Raw genomic sequence first — 19,757 nt, 5'->3', positions numbered from 1 at the left:
ACCAAGCCCGTGTTTGTGGCCGGCCTGGGCTCCCAAATGATATCAGTCTCTGCTGCCACCAGCCAAAGAAACGTCGCCAGCAAAGTCATGGGTGCGCTATCCCGGGTCGATATGCCATACGAGGCTAGCCGTAGCTGGCCTTTAGCAGCTGCCATTGCCTATTATTTGTCCTTTCCCGCCGGGAACGCGCAAGATGCCATGCCATGCCATGCCACACTACCTACAGCAGCACTTCGGATGAGAACACTGGCCGTTCGACACATGGCCCTCCATTGTCCATTCAGGTCTGGCCTGGCCGGCCCTTCGTCACCTTACCTTCTCCGGACTGACCAAGGACAACATCCCACTCCTCGTTAGCTTGCAGCGCCCAGAAGGGGCAGAGGAACCGCAAACCTGTCTGCCCATCGCATCGTCTGTCTTGCTCCAGTCGCTCCCATCGCTCCAGAACAACGTCACTGTCGCAGACTGAGAAACTGGCTGCCGTGAGCGTCATCGGCTAGAGCCCTACGAAGGATTGCTCTCTTGAGTCCCCTTCACACCCTTTTGCTCGGCCTTGTCTCAAAAAAATGCCTCGGAGACGTTCATCACAGGCTTCCATGCGCTTCTCGAGCCTTGCATCTTGTCAAGCTTGGTTCGCATCCACCAACCGTGTTGCCTCTACCATGCATCCCAAGGGGGAATAATGGGCACGCATCTACCTTACTCGCAAGCGGCCGATGCATCTCGCCAGTGGCCAATGGAGGCCGCCTGCTTTGACACCGACTGTGGAGTCTGACTCCTGTCGCTCGAATTGTCCCGTTATCCGTCGCCGGCATGCCTGCGAGAGCTCCGAATTCGCCCTCCGCCGTCCAATGTCTACGGCGGCCGGCAATAAAGGCAGCAACAGATGGTTTTTCAGGGTCGCAGTCGACCACTGACGGCGGCCACGGCAGAGTGCGTGCATGACACCATTCAGAATCCCAGACGGGCTTCCTGCATCCCCCATCACACAATATCACAAACCGTCCGACTTTCAGGGCCATTCGACTCTCGGGACATGTGCCTCAGCATGCCATCCCACTCTCCCATACTCGTGATGGGATCGCCCGTCACCACACAAGGTCGCGTGTCAGCGGCCACACGAAGATCGGAAGCAGGTACGAACTCTCGTAATCACAGCCCCCAAACTCAAGCACCCACCAGAGATTTGTGTGGACGGGGCTTCAACATGTGCAAAAAGCCGGCACCCATCTCGCCGTCTCCTCCACGTGAAATATCTCACGCCGTTGTGTGGGATGGGAGGTTTGCATGCAGCTGCCATTGGGCCAGAAGACCCCGCCATTCAGGACCAGAACACAAGACGGCCTCCCGCGCCAGCAAATCAGACGAAACATGGCACGCCGTGACGACCAGTCAGAGAGGCTCAGCTGCAGCTAACTCCCAGCGAATGGAGACCTAGACCACGGGAGATTTTCTCAGCGGCTGCCGCATTGAAAGATACAGTGCTCGAATCATGTCGACCCGAGATATCCTGGCGTGAGGCAAGCTTAACAGATAGTAGCTCTCGGTCACGAAGCTTCTTCCAGGACATAACAGCTCGGAGCTATCACCAAGTACATGGGCAAGCTTACAAGTTACCCCTCAGCAGCACCTCACGACACCGTCGCCGCCGTTTCTGACTGGCGCTTGGCTGCCAACGGGGTTTCACGTTTTAGCGGTCAGCGGCGTCTGGGCCAATGGTTCGAGGGCGACCTAATCGTCCCGTCTCGTCTTGTCTCGTGCGCCCAGCGGGGTCAGGTCCGTTTTCTCCACCGCGGATGATCAGCTGGCTGGCGCCGCAATCGCGCGGGTTTAACAGCTGCTGTTAAGGCATCGCCCTGCGAGGCCTCAGCAAGGCCATCCCACGCTGTCTTCTGCCCACCTTTGCCTTAGCACCGCCGGTATCTCAGCTATCGGTCGATCATGGACTTTTCGTCCGTACTTGGTAGGGTTGCAGCTCGATCAGATTGGTGCGGGGGGTGTCGATCGGCCGTCTGAGATGCAGCAGGCTGCTCGCTTGTCACAGGTCAGTCGCTCACCCGTCTGTTCAGGGTGAGCAGTAAGACGGGCTGTGAGTGAACGGCGTGAGTGAGAGTGAGAACTGAGCAGCCAACGAGTGTGAAGCCGTGGACGACGAGAGGTGACTTGGCTGCACCACGTCTTCAGAGGTGATCCCTTCTTCAGAAGTGCCGACGTAGAATTCACCAGGGAAAACCCTCTTTCCTCCCGTGCAAATCATCAGAGAAAACCACTCAAAGTTGGCACCTCAAAACCAGGTCTTCCCAGCACACACTCACACGCACGGCGGAAACGGCGGTCGATGGCCTATCATTGAAAAGATTCGGCAAGGTATGCAGGTCAGTTGGATGGGAATTTTTTTCCGTTTCTTACCGCAGAGCGGGGACTCCGCCAACTGCCGTCGTCGCCAATCGAAGCCGCCGTTTCCCGCCCGGTCCAGAGCGAGTGTTCGTGAGGGGGGGAGCATGGATGCCATCCCATCTTTTCCGCCCAGAATCCAGGAACTCTGGGTGAAGCCGCTGCATCTTGGAAGCCAGAGCCGACGATCTCTCCAAGGAAAGAGCTTCCAGAAGAGCACAGAGGCATTTTATCAATGGGGCTTTCTGGGAGTGCCATTCTTGCTAGTGCCAGACTTTGCGATGTGTAGCGGTCGTTTCCTGGCTAGGACATCGCTGCCAGGTCCATGGCGGTGAACGTTCCTGACAAGCTTGGACGGAGGGGCTTTGGTAGAGCTTCGCTCAAGCTTCCATCCATGCGACTTCATGCGTTGTTCAATTGAGATTTTTTCGCAGTTGCCTCATGATGAGCCATGTGTTTTTTCGCAGGTCGCATCTCGATGGACTGATATCCTCGTGAGCAGACAGTCAGGCAGGGTCTCAGGTTCGCATTGCGAGCACACACACACACGCACACACGACCCCGCGATTCCGATCACATCACACTGGGCACCATGATCCCACTGCCCGCCGTCCTGGGCTCACCCACTCACACACGCACTCACTCGCAGAGACCCAGCACCCCTCCTCAGAGACACTCCGGGCCCCGCAGATGAGCTCATTGGCCGCGCAGCAAGCGCCGGCTGCAACCAACCCTTTTTGGGGAGGGAGGGGTGGTGGTGGTGCCTCTTCGCTTTTGGCGCCGCAGCCCGAACGGAAGGGCTGATGTCTGGGAATGTGTGCTATGTGAAATGTGCAGTTCTTGCCTTATACAGCCGCAGAGCCTGCTTGATGCATACGCCGTACAGCGCGTTAGGAGCAGTTCGAGTAGGCGGGAGGGGAAGCGTGGGCCATTGAGGGGAGGTTAGGTAGGTAGGTATGGCGCCGCCCCGACCAACCGGCTCGGGGCCGCGGGTATGTTGTGTATGCTTGGTATGTAGGTGCTATGTGCTGACGGGATATCTGTTTGAGTAAGCACACCCGAGAGGTTGATTATCCCGCTTCGTGAGAGTGGCTTTTTTGGCCTATTAGAGATGGGGGTGGGAGTGTGCCTGGGGAATCTGGCACTTTTCGGAGAGAGAGGGAGGGAAGATGTATCGTGGAGGGGGCGCCGTGGTTCTTTCTTGGGGGTGTTGGTTGGGCTGGTCGGTTTGTATGCGGCCTGAGGCTTTTGGAGAGGTAAGTTGTGAGAATTGATATAATTGTTTGTTGTCCCCTCGCGGCCTTTGGAATGGTCACCTTTGTGATTGATTGTGAGGGTTCAATGGATGTGGCCGTGTTCGCGGCCTGGATTAGGATATACAGTAAAGGAGGGGGAGGGGCCATCCGCGGAGTACAGGATCGAAGATGCGGGTTTGGGGCGTGGCGGGCAGTCCAAGTCGGGTCAGATCAGGCCAGGCACGGGTGGTTTGGATGCCTGATGGGATGGGTGGATGGATGGTGATGGCGGATGCGGGCTGGATTGGTTGGAATTCCCTGTGCTTTTGGATTGGTTCGGGGATGGGGTGAGATTTGGTTGGATGGAACGTTGTAGGAGGAGGACAGAGATGGACGGGGGCGGTGGGTGGGAGAGGCTCTGTTGCTTTCTGTCTGTCTGTCTGCGGCTGGGAAACTTATTTGGGGATAAGGGAGGCAAAGGCAAATGTCTGGCTTACATCAGATGGGTATGTGAGGTAAGCATGAGTGTCCTTTCGGAGGCGCCGTTGCAGGTCGTGGGGGTGTTTGAGGTTTGGGTAGGAGTTGGTGAGGACAGTCGAACTTGATACATGCTGTTGCCTTATGGGTCTAGAGGGTCATTGGCATCTGCGGTTGTTCCTCCTTGTCTCGGAGTTGTGAAGTCTTGAACGGATGCCTGCTGTTGAGAACTCTTGATGTTTCTTGATTAGGCAGGAGGAAAGTGAGGTTGTGTGGAGTGGTATGGGTTGAGGCTCATTAACATCTGTGGTTATCACTCCTTGTCTTGGAGTTGTGAAATCTCGCATGACTGCCTGCTGTTGGGAGGGTTGTCGTCTCTCGGATAGGCAGGAGAGGGAGGTTGTGTAGGGTAGGGTGGTATGGGTTGAGGCTCGGTGCAGATCATTGAGGCGCGACGAGGCTGCGGATGAGGGTGGTTTGCCTCGTTGCCTTTTCTCAGGGGTTGCAGTTTCGTTAGGTTCGGTGAGTTGGGTTTTTGCGCGGTTGCGCGGACGACTTTTGTGATTGTGATTGTGATTGAGGTTGGAAATGCTGTGCAGTTGAGATTGGAAGCTTGGAGGGGATGTTTTTGAGGTGAGGTAGAGGAATGAAGGGTGTGTTGGTGTGGTAGAGGATATTCCAGGTACCACTGATTGGATTGTTGGGTTGGTAAGCTTCTGGGTACTTTCGAGGTCCGCAAAGAGTGATGAGGATGGCGATTCTGGTATCGAAACTGGATGGCTTACTGGATGAATAGTTGATCCGGTGTGCGAGATGCACGTATCCCTCGGGCGGTTGAATGAGGAAGGGGGTTGAAGATGGGCTGATGTGGATGATTTGGTAGTTTATGAAGTGATCCCAGGTGATCGGGGGGGGGGGGGGGGGGGGGGGGTGATGTGTAAGATGACAGCTGCTAATCGGAAACCACTATAGCAATGACATCTTTGCTGATTATAATATAGCGATGTCAACGAGCATAGAGATAGTAGAGATGATGATAGGAGAAATCATAGCAAAGATAATGATGATGATGGTAGCAACGACGATAGTAGTGAACAAGCCAAGATGATTTTGATGAGGAGCGGATATTGGCTTTGTGAACGCTGTCCCAAGATAGCTCATATTTCTTTCGAATCCTTTCTTATCTTCCACGCTGTAGATATAAGATCGCAGATTTCGAACCGAAGAAGTTGATGTCTTCTCCGTCTAATTGCGTTTCTTTATCAATACTAGATGCAAAGTTACATATGACTGTCTAAACGTCATGGCGAGCTGGCCATTGTTTGGAATTGGCACGCCGAGACCCTATTCATCCCTCCTCGATGCTGGGGTTTTCGAGATGGGCAACCATTAGACGTCACGGATTATATACTGAGGATATCAAATCGTATCTTATAGTCTCGTCTCGTATCAAACTATGTGAATTCGCGACTCTAACCCCACCACAACACTGTTACCAACGCGATGAATGCTATGATGTCTCTGGTGTTCATCATTTGCCTTGAGATCTCCGGGATCCGTCATGCTAGGATAAACAGCCCTCGCATAGAGCAATTCCCCCCAGGATCCCTTGGGATTGCGAAAACCGATGGACCGCCAGATGCTGGTGATACATAGTTCGCGGTCTATTCTGAGAAGAAGTTTGTGGACGTTGGGAAGTTCACATTCGACGTACATCGCCTCCTTGTGCCTAAATATTTCAGGGAGATCCCAACAACTGCGAGCGTAGACAGGGTTCCATTCCTCGCTCTCGGGAGGATTGTCGTTGCACTGGAAAGTCGTTCCTTCATCATCAAGCCGGTTTTTGTCCATGGTGTAAAAAGCCTCAACACCTTCCCAGTAAGATTTGCTGAATTTAAATGTGAGATAGGAAATCGTTTTTCCATATCTTACGAATTTTTCGTTCGTCTTGATGTTGGCGTCAAATCTCCGGGCGGCGTCGTTGTCTAGCAGCAGTTGGATATCATAGCTGCGTGGGGCGCTGATGTCCAGCGGCCATTGGACATCATTGCTGCTTAAGATGACCGCCAGCAAGACATGAAACGGAGTGTCTTCATTTCCTGGAAACGTTCTTTGTAGACCTCGACCAAGGAATCCACCGGTGTGCATGTCTTCGTCAAATATGTACATTGGACGATGCCAGAGTTCTTGAAGCTCGTCTACCGCCAGTGACCGGTCGACTCGCGTTTCTTCCAGCGACTCCCACACCGGACAACGTTTGAAGTAAACCATTGGCTCACACAGAATAAGCGTGTGCATTCGATTCGCAACCTTCCGTAAGAAGAGATAAACTAGTGGTTCGTGCTTGTCTTGCCCCCCAGGAGTAGATGGACTAAGAAGGTATATTTCATCACCCTCTTTGACAATACCGGCTATGTTTTTGGAAGTCTGGACATGGAGACAGCACCGTGATGACCACACATTATCGCTAGGGTCCGTGTCTCGCTTTTGCAAATCAAATTGCATGACGTGTATCTTGATTGCGACCAAGGAGAGTGCGCCAGTGTTGTGGTCGACTGTGATCCGAGACTGACGCCAGGGTCGGCCGTATGGTGGGCCGAGTTCCCCATTGTTATACGTCATGTTCTTGACAGGGAAAGTCAAACCTGGGGGCTTGACCTGATTCCTGGAAGAAACGTTGATGAACCACTGCCAAAAGTTGTGCGTCCTCCAAGGTGGTATCCATGACGGTAAGGGATCTTCATACTCTGCAAAGGAAATACATTTTGCAGCAAGGAGAACGTTAAGATCATGCTCATGGATCAGAAGCCAGGCGAACATGCCTATCATCATGTGCTGGTAAGAAATTGCGTAACTTGGGGTGGGCAAACTGCCGCCGGATGCCCACAGCCCGAGTACACCGTACAGACTGTCTCGAGCGTCTGAACATTTTGACTGCGAGGTCATCCTCATGACTTCTGTCCAAGAATGATTGTGTGATAACCCTCGCGTGGCAAGATTGAGCCATGGCGCCGGGGATGTTGCCAGGTTTTCTGCCATGTTCTCAATGCTTTGAGGGTACACCTCAAAAACGTCGTTACCATAAGGCATGCTGATGCGAGGTGACAGAACCAGCTCCTGAATGACCCACACTCGAGTAAAGTAGTTTCGCAAGAGAATCTGATGGAGGCCTTGAAGATGTTCGAGAGGACGGCGAGACGGTAGAGCGGCTTGGTCATGAGACACAGCGTCTTGTCCAAGCCATAAGAACACTTGGTTACAATGGGAGTATATGTGACCCATCTTCAAAATTTGCTTGGTTTTCTCGTTCATGTCGGATTGGTTGATGCAAACGAAGTCTAGCCAGACTAATCTGGTGCCCCTCCAGGGACGAAGGTATCGCAGAACAGCCCAGCAATTTCGGGTTGTGTATAAAATGTCCCAGTAGTCGCCAATATAGATAAGACAGTTGCTGCGAGTTCAAACAGGTTAGTTGATTCCCGCAGTATGAGACTCAGAGTTTAATCAGGCATGCCTACTGGTCCCTGTTGTTATCTTCACCGCCCCAGGCGTAGGAGACTGTGTCGTAATCGGGATAGTGATCGTCCTCGAAAACTTCGAATGAAAGGTGAATTGGGTACGTGGTATCGGATTTGCTAGGCGTTGCAGAAATACATGCGAGTCGGAACTCGTTCGGCATTAAGGATCTCTCGTAGATCTGATTCCCGTGGCCTGCTGGGGAAACTGGCGGCACTACTGAAGCTTCTGGGATGTCGAACTTTGTGCCATCATTCGACGTATATGATACCGAAGGTGGCCACCATAGATTGAGACGTCTTTCCGGCTCGTCTGGAGGCAGCGGTTCCAATGAAGAGTGCGTATCCTCGCGACGGTGTCGCATCTCTTGTGCTGACTTGCCGCATCCTCTGCAAAACGGGAAGCCATCGTCTGCGACATGTACGTCCGGCTGGTGACAGGTGGGTGCGTGCCATCTCATGTTGAAGATGGTCGCCAAGTATGATGAGAACAAGAGGAGTCAGGTGTTGCGAGAGGTCAAGCGGGGTAATGTGCAAGATTCCTAGGGGTTCAACAAGACCAACAGAACCAACAAGACCAATTAGAAACCATGGAAGTCAATAAGCGATACGCAGTGGGGAATCTTGCAGGTTCACCTGATGCTTATGTTGGTTCTGTGATCAGGTGTTTTGTAGCCTTGCGACTGTGGGAATTCCCCAATCGTCTCATACACAGCGGAGACAAACACCACAAAAGGATTCATAGGATACAAGTGTGTCATATTCAGACGAACAATTAGAAACCTGGTACTCATAACTCTAACATCGGTGTTCTTTTTGATGATAAATTGGCCTCATTTTTAATATGTTGTGCTGGGTTTCTGAACACAAAGTGGCTCACTGTTTCGCATGGAAGTTAGAAAAGACACCGATGACGTGTTATTTTTTTTTTTTTTAAAAAAAACCTTCTAATCCATCAGATATCATACAAAGACAGAATTCTTTTCAGCTTGGGCAACTTGCACAAAGGATGGATGTCGATTTGATGAAGAATGTTTGCAATGCCTAATTCGAAAACACTGTTGCGATCAGAACTCGCAACACCATGCCGTTGACTATAGTCGCCGCTAATTCAGCCTTCAATATTCCTTTTGTGAGCCGCCAATTCTACGGCTACACAGTATGCCCATCAAAAGTGCATGTGTTTCTTTTTGGTTTCTCATCCGGCCGGAACAACCGGATAACTGGATACGGCTTGTCTGCCTTTCAGGGGTAGTCGCAATTTCACTGTAAGTTAAGACGTTTGCCGAGATAACCGAATACTGAATCTAGTAGTTAGCCCCCAAGGAAAGTTCTCGAGCGAGGTCAGTGTAGGGTGCGGCTTTGGAAGTCGGCGCGGACGGCCAAGCGCGCGCGAGAGCTTCTTGATCGCCCCGGATGCCGAAGCCGATACCACCCTTCCGAATTCATTCTCTCGCCCTTCAACTTCGTTGGTTGTAGGGCCTTGGTGCAGTCATTACTGGAGCCAAGTGAACAAAGCTTTTCCGCCCAATTACAAACAATCAATTAACCTTCTTTAGTGTAATGACTCGACTCAGGTGCACCCCTGTCCAACTCGCACATGGCCAGACACCAATGAACTATCGTCGCCCCTTCATCTCACTATGAAAGGTCCAAAAACTACATGAAGCGATGAGTTCCTTGGCCAAATGGTGTTCTCTCATTAGTATCGACACTTCGGTCCTCTACAAGTCCTGACAGGCACAGGTACCAAGATGCCTCGACACTCCTTTCTAAAGTCAATCGTTTTTTCTTCATTCGTTATCACAGCTCTGGCTGGCAGAGGCGACGTCAAGCACCCCAAGCCTTATCATGAGGTGCCGCAACTAGCCAGACATGAATCTTTTGAGCCTTTCAGCGCGCCCACCCTGGACCATCTGAACCCGCGCCAGGAGAAGACGGCCGATGGTCTCACCGCCATCGACACCTTCACTTACAACAGCGAGACATGGACGGCCTACGAAGACCTCACACGGTTCGACGGCCCTCTGGTTCTGGTCTCAGCTTCCGGCACACGCCGCGAGATCAAGCGATACGTCGAGGCCTCAAGCGACGAGGCCGTCTCGCTCAACAGGACCGTTGACGCGTACTTTGGTCTAGACCCCGCCAACGATGTGAATCTCAAGCAGAACGACGTTCTGGCGGAGCGCCTCCTCAAGGACGGCGAGCCTGTCGAGACACATGTCCGCGATGTTATTGATCTGTCCTTCCTCCCGTGGGACACGTACCTCGGCAACGTACAGGCGAACGACACCATGGCGCTGGACTGGCAGTCCACGACGAAGAATTACGCCCCGTGGAACGACCTGCTCGAGGCCGCGGATGGGACACACTCAAACTACAGCTTTGATGGGCTCCTCAGTGGCTGGATGCCCGCGTGCCGCAAGATCTACCGCGGGCTCAACGACGCAACGGACTGGGTCGACATCACCGCCTTCGCCGACGTCGACTCGCCCGACCCGGAGATCGTCCACGTCTGGTTCTCCATGACGTACATCAAGGGCGGCGTCGTCCGCGCCCACAAGTTCGCTCTGGACTACAAGCAATTCCTGCCCCTGAAGGCACACCCCACCGCCAACGACTTCTACCCGGCGCTCATCCGCTTTACGGACTACTGGACCTCCCACGTCAAGGACGGCCTCTCCCTCACCCTGCCCGACGAAACCTGGGCAGACATGGGCAAGCACGCCTTCGCAGCGGAGCTCGTCAACCGCGGCGGCGGCGTGTCCCCACGCTACGGCGCCTTCGAGCGCGACTACGGCGGCTCGGAGTATGACGGCTTCCAGGACATCCTGACCAGCTCGCTCACGGCGAACCTCGTATGGGGCCGTTTTGACCAGGCCAAGGCCGTGCTCGAGAATTACATGGACTGGTACGTCTACGACAACGGCGCGATCAAGATGCGCGGGCCCGCGGTGCCGCAGTTCGGCCTGTCGCTGTCCCTGATCGCGCGCTACGTGCAGTACACCGGCGATGCGGCCTTTGTGGATAAGTACAAGGCCAAGATCCTCGCGTGGGTGGGCATGCTCACGACGCGCCAGGACAAGAATCTGAAGCTGCCGGCGACGGACCCGTACTACGGCCTCATCTCCGGCTGGAGCGAGTCCGATGCGGCGCTGCGGAGCGACGCGTGGCGGTTTGAGAAGCCGTACTGGAACAATGCTGCCTTTGCCGCGCGCGGGTTGCGGGATCTGAGCAAGATTGAGGCGTTCGCGGAGCAGGCCAAGGACTGGAACGAGCGCGCGGATAAGCTGGTTAACCAGACGGCAGTGACTCTTGATAGATATGTACAGCGCAACTTCACTCCGCCGTATGTGCCTGTGCTCCCGAACGAGACGACGCACGTGCTGGAAGACCTGGCGGAGAAGGGGGATGCGTCGTCGCAGTGGTGGCCTCACCGTGTGTACTCTGAGCTGCTACAGGCGTCTGTTCTTTCGTCGAACCAGACGGACATGGTGATCGACTCGATGCGGGCATACGGCATCACGAGTCTGGGTGTCGTGGCGAACGTGACGCCCTTGAAGTCCGACACGCGAGATATTCTGGGCTTCATCTCGTACGGCTACGCGTTGAGCCTCCTGCTCCAGGACCGCATCGACGAGTTCGTGCTGTTCTTGTACACACACAGATACCACGTGCACAACCGCGGCTTGTGGCTAGCCGCCGAGGTCGCCGGCACCGGGGGCGGTTCGAGCACGTACTGCCAGCCGTCCGAGTTCACCATCCCTATCCTGCTGAGAGCCGCGCTGCTGCTGGACCACCCGGACGACGACGCCTTGTTGGTTGGACGGGGCGTGCCGAGGAAGTGGCTCAGTGAGGGCAAAGTCGCGGTGCAGAGGGCCCCGACGAAATGGGGACTCGTCGATCTGGATATGCAGCTGGACGAGAAGGCGAGCACTGTCACGACGACCTTGGGCTTTGATAAGGCGCCCCCGACGGAGGTGAGAGTCAAGATGAGGGTGCCGGAGGGTCGTCAGCTGAAGAATGTTACGGTTGGTGGTGCGGCGACGGAGTTCAAGGGAGAGGAGGTTACGCTGCGTCTTGGGCCGGATGCCCGCAATGTTACTGTCGTGGGAAGCTTTTCGTAGACACCCGCAGACCTGTGATCACGCTTACCTTTCCTTCAAGTTAGTCTCGAAACAATTTTCAGCTCGCATGTGGCCGTGAAAGCAGTGGGCTCTATCAAAGCACACTGTAGAACATGACCTCCCCTGACTGGGTTCGCGTCTTCCCAAAATGACGCAGAGATGCTTAGAGAGATGAGATGGGAATGTTGGGCGGTCAGGCCAAATGTATTCGTGCGTGTTGTGAACTTCTTGTCATCCCCAACTTGAATATGCTCATTCATCGGACCACCTGCCCCTCTCAATATCTCTGTGCAGCCTCATGTGTGTAGCTAATTCCTCCGTCGCTTCCCGTGCTCGCTGGTGTTTCTTTTCGAGAATTGCGTTTATCGCTTCCCTATCAGCTTCGTCCAATTTAGATAAATTGACACCCTTGGGGTTTCTTTTTGAGACTTTCTTCGGTTCGTCCTCTGTGGGATCGCGCCCTTTGGCTTTGTCCTTTTTAGACACGGCGGCTTTGTTTTTCGAGCCTTTCTTCGATTTCTCCTTCGAGGGCTGGCTCTCTTTAGCCTCTGCCGCGAAATCCGTGCTTCGTGTACACATGCCGCGTCTTGGGGCGTTGCCATCCAACGGGCCTCTTCTGAGATGACCCCTTTCAGCTTGCGGTCTCTTTCCTCGTCCTTCGGAGTGGTCTCCTGCTGATGGCTTCCCTCCCGGCGCATCTCTTCGCGAGAAACCCCTGCCATCTTGACTTTTCTTCATTAGCCCGTCGTTCTTTGCTGTTGCTGGACCAGCCTCTTTGGGCAGCCGTGTCTTCGAAGGAGTTTCCCAGAAATCTTGAGGGAATTCTGCCAAATATCCCTGTAGCTTCCAGAGCACAAGCTGCAGAGCTATTGACCGTCGCTTGCCCAACAGGATCAGCGAGTTGTCCTTGAACAAGGAATACTGCCTTAAAGTTGCCATGTGTTCGGGTCCCAGCAGTTGGTTGAGGTCATGAACGGCCAGCTTCTTCTCCCACTTGACGTCCGGGACGTCAAAAGTAGCGAATTGCTCCAACGGCTCCGGGCCGTCTCCGTTTGGCGGCATCCACAGCAGACACCCACGCTTCTGCATTTCGTGTACGTCCCGGAAGCTGCATGGCCTCAGATATCCACGGTCAGCGTCTTCCGACAACCGCAAATAATACAAGATGGTGTTGACCGCTTGACGCCTCAGATTCTCCAGCACGAAGTTGTCCATGTCTTGGCGCCATACGATCTGGTTCCTTTCGGTTTTCAAGTTCGCCCGCCTGGCGAAGACAGCCTTGGAGGTTCCAGAATATGGGCTCGAACCCGGCTTCTGCAACATATTGTAGATTACCCGTTTCCTGGCCATAACGTAGCCCGAAGGCGACCCCATCATGGGTTTCTGCTCTTGCGCTCCTTCGCCAGCACCCGGCTCTTGGTCTGCTGTATCATTCTCTGGTGCCGCTGATTCAATATCCTCCGGGATTGCCCAAAACTTGCCGGTTTCCAAGTTCTGAACGGCCTTGAACTTTTGGTGGAAGTAGGAGGGGAGACGTTTTCTAAAGACCTGACATATTCGGACGGGAGATGCCAAGGCATGAGCTGGGAAAACCTCGTTAGCTTCGTGACCAGAATTCAAACCAGCTGGGCACAACAGACCATATGCATTTTCATCAAGTTTCCTCCTCGCTCTCTCCTTTAGGTCCTTGACTTCGCCTTTGTTCGCCCTTCCCTTGTGATGCCTCCACCTCTTGGTAGTCTCTACGAAGTCTGGATCCATGAGGGGTGACATGGGCAGCTCGCCAACCGACGTGCTGATCGTTTTCTCCTCGGCGTCAAGCCTGATCTTGTTGCCTTCACCATCTTCCCCCAGGCCGCGATCGAAGTCGGCAGCCAATTCGTTCCTCTTCGTTGCGATTCGCTCCAGATCTTTGGGGGAGAAGTTCGCGATAGTTCGACGACTGCCGAGGGCGGAGAGGAGGCGACGGTTCATGGCGACGCCTGTCCTGACTGGGCGGGAAGCCATTGGGAACCGTCGAATTTGGCGCAGGGTGATGCTGCGTTGCTCGATTGCGACAATGACGTCTGAAGATTTGGGGAATCGGGCAGCTTTACACGCCTCGGGACATTTTTTAGGCGAGAGGCGCGTTGAAGCTCGGAGCTCGGGGGTTCCCCGCAGGGGGGTCACAGCAGCAAGCTTCTGCCGCGCCGCCTGCACCGCTGGGCGCGCACAAACGTCACCTCCACTTGCCGCTGCCAGCCGCATCGCATTCAATTCCTTCAGCTTCAACACCTGCTTTTCAGTGTGCGCAGCAACCCTTTTTGCGCCGTCATGAACTGCCAGCGCACCCTATTTCGGTCTCTGCGGGCCGCAGCGCCCCTGCGACGACATGCGAGGGCATTCACCAACTTCCCCGTCCCCCCGATGATGGGAAGCTCGCCACCGGCCGGAAACATTCCCCTGCCGTACATCACCGAGGTCTCGGTTCGTAGCACATGGTCTTGATGGTTTGGATTCGAGGAGATGGCTAATCGAGTAGTCCAACGGCTGGAGGACATGTCAGTACTGCAACACCCGCGACTGAAGTTCAACGCTGACGGAGTAGGCAGACGACATCTTCTCCAAGCTTCTACAGGTACGATCCAGCGATTCCGCAATCTCCGAGGCGAGCGACGACTGACGGCGGACAGGAACGAATTGTGTGCCTTAATGGCGCGATCGACGACACGGTGTCCGCATCAATAGTTGCCCAGCTGCTGTGGCTCGAATCCGATAGCCCAGACAAGGCCATCACGATGTACATCAACTCGCCTGGAGGATCAGTCTCGTCAGGTTAGATGGCCGAGCCCCGGCGGGGAGAACAAGGCTGACGGACTTAGGACTTGCAATCTACGATACAATGACATACATCAAGTCGCCTGTCTCGACAGTATGCCTAGGCGCCGCGTCTTCCATGGCTGCGCTGCTCCTGACGGGAGGCGAGGCTGGCAAGCGTTACGCACTCCCTCACAGCTCCGTCATGATCCACCAGCCCCTCGGCGGCACCCAGGGCCAGGCGTCAGACATCCTCATCTACGCGAACCAGATCCAGCGCATCCGCAGACAGATCAACGAGATCATGAGGCGCCACATCAACCAGTCCTTTGGGCACGAAAAGTTCAACTTGGAGGAGGTCAACGACATGATGGAGCGCGACAAGTACCTGACCGCCGAGGAGGCCAAGGAGATTGGCGTGATTGACGAGATCCTGACGCGCAGGGAGGAGAAGGACAAGAAGGAGGAGGGGTCGGCGGAGGAGCAGAAGACGAAGCCATAGAGCCGCGAAGCACACATGGAATGAGCCGTCACGCTGTCTGTGTGAGCGCTCTGAAACAGACGTCATGCTCTGGATACCCACCCGACGAAACGATTACGGGATCGGATTATGAGGATTATGGAGGCCGTATGCGCGTTGCCGGGTAGCCATTACCCACATCGCGGACTTGGATTCGGCCTGAAAAGAGGGTCTGGTCCGGAACCGGAAGCGTAGCGGGCTTTAGCGGAAATAAGACGTGGAAGCTAGAGCAGGAGCTGAGAGAATTGCACAACAGGTGTGGCCTTGATGTAATTGAGTTATTGTGAGTGAATATGAGAAAAGTGGAAGGGAAACCGTATGGTTGAACCGGCGATTATGTCTCCAGGGCTGGCTGATGCTTGTCTCTTTCGCTCACCTTGCTCACCGTGTTCACCTTGACAGGCCACCGCCTCAGCTCCTACACCGGCCCCTCGGCGTGGGCCTCACCGGGGCCACCTCGGCCAGCCAATCAGCAATTTCCTATTTCAATGCGGGGAGTGCGCCGGCGGGGAGCTCCAGAAATTTTACGCAGCCGACATCGCCCCAAATTTCCTGGGGGGTGGGACATGGCCTACGGGTATGGACCTAGGTCAAACTATCTCCAACTTCGTGTGCGCCGTGTCCCTGTGACTGTCCCTGTGATCTCAGGTCTTTCTCTACACCGCACCAGCCTTTCCGTGACTCACCTCCTCACCCTCACACCACCATAAAAAGATCCTGAGTCGAGAAGACGGGCAATGAATTGAGGCCTGACTTACTTCAATCGACACGACTTACAACTCTTTTCTTCCCCTCTCCGCCCCTCCTCCTCCGCATTCGCTTGAATATTGGGCCGGCGGTCCCTTTTCGACGCAATGCTCTCCCGGTGCATCGCCCGCCAGTCGACAGCTCTCAGAGCTGCGACGAGGCATTCGTTCGCGAGCAGCCATGCGTATGTTACCCAATTGACCCTGTAACAAGACCCAATCGCTGACAATGACTCCCCCCGGACCAGCCGCCTCCTCTCCTCCACCGCCGCCCGTCGCGCCGACGACAGCAAGCTGAACAAGGTCTCGGCGACAATCACCCAGCCCAAGTCCCAGGGCGCCTCCCAGGCCATGCTCTACGCCACGGGCCTGACGGAGGACGACATGAACAAGGCCCAGGTCGGAATCTCCTCCGTCTGGTATGAGGGCAACCCCTGCAACATGCACCTGCTCGACCTGTCCAACCTCGTCCGCGACTCCGTCCGCAAGGCCGGCCTGATCCCCTACCAGTTCAACACCATCGGCGTCTCGGACGGCATCTCCATGGGCACCAAGGGCATGCGCTACTCGCTGCAGTCGCGCGAGATCATCGCCGACTCCATCGAGACGGTCATGAACGGCCAGTGGTACGACGGCAACATCTCCCTCCCCGGCTGCGACAAGAACATGCCCGGCGTCGCCATCGCCATGGGCCGCGTCAACCGCCCCTCCATCATGGTCTACGGCGGCACCATCCAGCCCGGCTGCAGCAAGGCCGGCGAGTCCATCGACATCGTCTCCGCCTTCCAGGCCTACGGCCAGTACATCACCGGCGAGATCACAGAGGAGCAGCGCTTCGACATCATCCGCAACGCCTGCCCCGGCTCCGGCGCCTGCGGTGGCATGTACACCGCGAACACCATGGCCACCGCCATCGAGACTCTCGGCCTGACCATGCCCGGCTCGTCGAGCAGCCCCGCCGAGCACCCCGCCAAGAAGGCCGAGTGCGAGACCATCGGCGCCGCGGTCCGCAACATCCTCAAGGAGGACATCCGCCCCCGCGACATCATGACCCGCCAGGCTTTCGAGAACGCCATGGTCGTCGTCAACATTCTTGGTGGCAGCACCAACGCCGTCCTGCATCTGCTTGCTATCGCTGACTCCGTCGGCATCAAGCTTACTGTCGACGACTTCCAGGCCGTCTCCGACCGCACCCCCTTCCTCGCCGACCTCAAGCCCTCGGGCAAGTACGTCATGGCTGACATGCACGACATCGGCGGCACCCCCGGCCTGCTCCAGTTCCTCCTCAAGGAGGGCCTGATCGACGGCTCGGGCATCACCGTCACCGGCAAGACGATGAAGGAGAACGTCGAGAACGTCAAGGGCTTCCCGGACAGCCAGCAGATCATCCGGCCCTTCAGCAACCCGATCAAGCCCACGGGCCACATCCAGATCCTGCGCGGGCAGCTCGCACCCGGCGGATCCGTCGGCAAGATCACGGGCAAGGAGGGCCTGCGCTTCGAGGGCAAGGCGCGCGTGTACGACGACGAGGACGACTTCATCGCGTCGCTGGAGCGCAACGAGATCAAGAAGGGCGAGAAGACGGTCGTCATCATCCGCTACGAGGGCCCCAAGGGCGGCCCCGGCATGCCGGAGATGCTGAAGCCCAGCTCTGCCATCATGGGCGCCGGGCTGGGCAAGGACGTCGCGCTGCTGACGGACGGCCGCTTCTCCGGCGGCTCGCACGGCTTCCTGATCGGGCACATTGTGCCGGAGGCCATGGAGGGCGGGCCGATTGGGCTGGTGCAGGACGGGGATGTGATTACGATTGATGCGGAGTCGCGCGTGATCGACACGAATGTGTCCGAGGAGGAGATGGCGAGGAGAAGGGCGGAGTGGAAGGCGCCGCCGCTGAAGTACAGCAAGGGCACGCTGAAGAAGTACTCTCTGCTCGTGAGCGACGCGTCCTCGGGCTGCATTACGGACGGCAAGCTGCAGTAAAGAAGAAGAGAGGGGGGGGGGGGAAGTGAACGGGTCAGGTTCAGGGGGGAGCAAATGGGGCGGTCTTCCACCACTAGAGATTTACGCTTTGTTATACCATCTTACTTGTACGGCTTCGGAAAAGGTAGTCCAAAATCGGAGTTTTGTTTACGGTTCGTCTCTGGTGGTTGTACATCACTGAAGTGTGTATATGGTGTGGGGTGTAGAGCAAACTTCCGCGCGCTCAAAAATAAGAATTGGAATCGTGGTATATGGAAGCTCGCCAACAAAAACGTACAAACGTAGACATTACACAGCGGCGCGCGTCTGTAAGAAGACGGGGCGCCCGCTCATGACCTGCTTTTCTTCATCTCTTCCCCCCTCCCAGTGCGTTGGTGATTTCGAAACATGACGCGTTCAAGGCAGCCCCGGCTCCTAGCTATGCAAATACCCGAACAAGTTGACATTAAATCACTGCTGGCCGCCTTTCCTGCACATCCTTTTTTGTGTGTGTTGTAATTGGGTTTACTGCGGTGACGGAGGGATTTCACTTTTTCCTTCCGCTCCATGCTTCGACGAAGGCAGCCTTGTCTCTCAACGTCAGGCCCACACGTTTGTTCCGGCACAGCCTGGCCAGCGCCTCGGCGACCTTGTCGAGCACGCGCTGCTCCTCGGCGGAAAGCCCCGTAGGCTCGCCGCCCATGCGTCGCTGCGCGGAGGAGCCGGTGTCGTGGGAGGATGACACGCCGTTGGTCTGGGCGGCGGAGGAGTTGAGAATGCTCTCGGCGACGCGGACGCGGATGCAGGTGGTTGGGCGAGAAAGAAGATCCCAGAGGAACTTGAACCAGCGGCCGGGGACGGGGGTGGTGACGTCGGCGGGGGTGTAGCGGATGCTGACGGGGAAGATGTGGACGTCGGGCTTGGCGGCGAGGAGGGACGGGGTGAAGGGGAGGACGCCCTTGCCGTTTGTGGTGGTTGCCTCGGGGAAGACGGCGACGACGCGGTCGGGGTAACGCTCGAGGAGGGCGGCGAGGTCGGTGAGCTTTGCGCCCTGGCGGGGGGCGAAGCGGACGGGGGAGAGGGCGTAGAGGACGGCGCGGAGGAGGGAGATGCGTTCGACGGAGCGGGTGTTGGGGTAGGAGACGGTAAAGATGGGGTCGAAGATGGCGGCGAGGTAGATGGCGTCGATGGGGGAGGTGAAGTTTGCGGCGATGACGGAGCCCGGGTGGGGGAAGCGCTGCGGGGGCTGCTCGGCGAGGGTGCCGCGGCGGACGCCGTCGAGCTGGAGGTCGACCCACCAGATGCCCGGGATGCCCATCATGCCCCAGAGGAGGATCTTGCGGGCGGCGACGGGCAGGAAGGGCAGGTGGTGGAGGACGAGGAAGTAGGTCGCGACGTAGGTGATGAAGAACGGGAGGCGGATGAGGAAGAGGAAGGCGTGGAAGACGGAGGAGAGCGCGGAGAGCGGCGTCTTGACGGGGATGAAGGGCGAGATGCCGGAGCCTGGGTTGGGTGCGTGTTAGCGACGGCGATTTGAAAATAGTCGTGATCATGGGTAGGGGTGCTAACCTTTATCGCGGAACTGGCTGAACTTCTCCATGGCTGCGTTTGTGGTTTGGGATATGTGGTCGAGGATCGTGTAAGTCGGAGCAGGAGGCCGGAAGCGGGAGGTTCGGGGTGTAGATCACGGCGGCATGTGGCTCCGTTGCAATGCGATTCGTGAAGGGATGCGCTGCCGAGGGAGGGGGCGTCGCGGTCCGAGTCGAGCTTCGTCAATATCGGGATTGATGGCTAGCAATGAAGGATAGCCTTGCGAGAGAGGATGGGCAGAAAACGGCGTCGACAGAACAACAGCAGTGATACGCGTGCCTCTGCACGGCAGCCTTCGTGTCCTGTATGATCGGGCAGATTCCTCGTCGTCGGCGGGGGGGCGTCAAGACACAAATCTCTGGCGGGAGCTGGCGAATGAGCTTTCCAACGTCATGGTG

General features: G+C 56.1%; 6 protein-coding genes across 6 annotated transcripts; 3 read left to right on the top strand and 3 right to left on the bottom strand.

The window, feature by feature from the left end:
- Positions 1 to 7,620: 7,620 nt before the first annotated feature.
- CGCS363_v008050 (uncharacterized protein) lies at positions 7,621 to 8,082 on the bottom strand (the record flags this gene model as incomplete). The annotated part of the gene is made up of 1 exon (XM_036639899.1): positions 7,621 to 8,082. One exon carries the CDS (start codon positions 8,080 to 8,082, stop codon positions 7,621 to 7,623), a length of 462 nt encoding a protein of 153 aa, XP_036494438.1.
- A 1,293-nt stretch (positions 8,083 to 9,375) lies between these two features.
- On the top strand, positions 9,376 to 11,748 carry CGCS363_v008049 (uncharacterized protein; the record flags this gene model as incomplete). The annotated part of the gene is made up of 1 exon (XM_036639898.1): positions 9,376 to 11,748. One exon carries the CDS (start codon positions 9,376 to 9,378, stop codon positions 11,746 to 11,748), a length of 2,373 nt encoding a protein of 790 aa, XP_036495079.1.
- A 252-nt stretch (positions 11,749 to 12,000) lies between these two features.
- Positions 12,001 to 13,722, bottom strand: CGCS363_v008048 (uncharacterized protein; the record flags this gene model as incomplete). Its single annotated transcript, XM_036639897.1, has 2 exons — positions 12,001 to 13,331; positions 13,389 to 13,722. 2 exons carry the CDS (start codon positions 13,720 to 13,722, stop codon positions 12,001 to 12,003), a joined length of 1,665 nt encoding a protein of 554 aa, XP_036495078.1.
- Positions 13,723 to 14,061: 339 nt separating this feature from the next.
- clpP (ATP-dependent Clp protease proteolytic subunit) lies at positions 14,062 to 15,046 on the top strand (the record flags this gene model as incomplete). Its single annotated transcript, XM_036639896.1, has 5 exons — positions 14,062 to 14,214; positions 14,270 to 14,288; positions 14,340 to 14,365; positions 14,421 to 14,562; positions 14,610 to 15,046. 5 exons carry the CDS (start codon positions 14,062 to 14,064, stop codon positions 15,044 to 15,046), a joined length of 777 nt encoding a protein of 258 aa, XP_036494412.1.
- Positions 15,047 to 15,918: 872 nt separating this feature from the next.
- Positions 15,919 to 17,790, top strand: CGCS363_v008046 (putative dihydroxy-acid dehydratase; the record flags this gene model as incomplete). The annotated part of the gene is made up of 2 exons (XM_036639895.1): positions 15,919 to 15,995; positions 16,059 to 17,790. The coding sequence occupies 2 exons, from the start codon at positions 15,919 to 15,921 to the stop codon at positions 17,788 to 17,790; spliced, it is 1,809 nt and encodes a 602-aa protein (XP_036494411.1).
- A 526-nt stretch (positions 17,791 to 18,316) lies between these two features.
- vps66 (putative lysophosphatidic acid:oleoyl-CoA acyltransferase) lies at positions 18,317 to 19,369 on the bottom strand (the record flags this gene model as incomplete). Its single annotated transcript, XM_036639894.1, has 2 exons — positions 18,317 to 19,272; positions 19,339 to 19,369. The coding sequence occupies 2 exons, from the start codon at positions 19,367 to 19,369 to the stop codon at positions 18,317 to 18,319; spliced, it is 987 nt and encodes a 328-aa protein (XP_036495112.1).
- Between the last annotated feature and the right edge of the window lie 388 nt (positions 19,370 to 19,757).

Source organism: Colletotrichum siamense, assembly GCF_013390195.1.
Source record: "Colletotrichum siamense strain Cg363 chromosome Unknown KSG_Cg363_contig05, whole genome shotgun sequence".
NCBI lineage: Eukaryota > Fungi > Ascomycota > Sordariomycetes > Glomerellales > Glomerellaceae > Colletotrichum > Colletotrichum siamense.
This window is presented reverse-complemented; position numbering and strand designations above follow the sequence as displayed.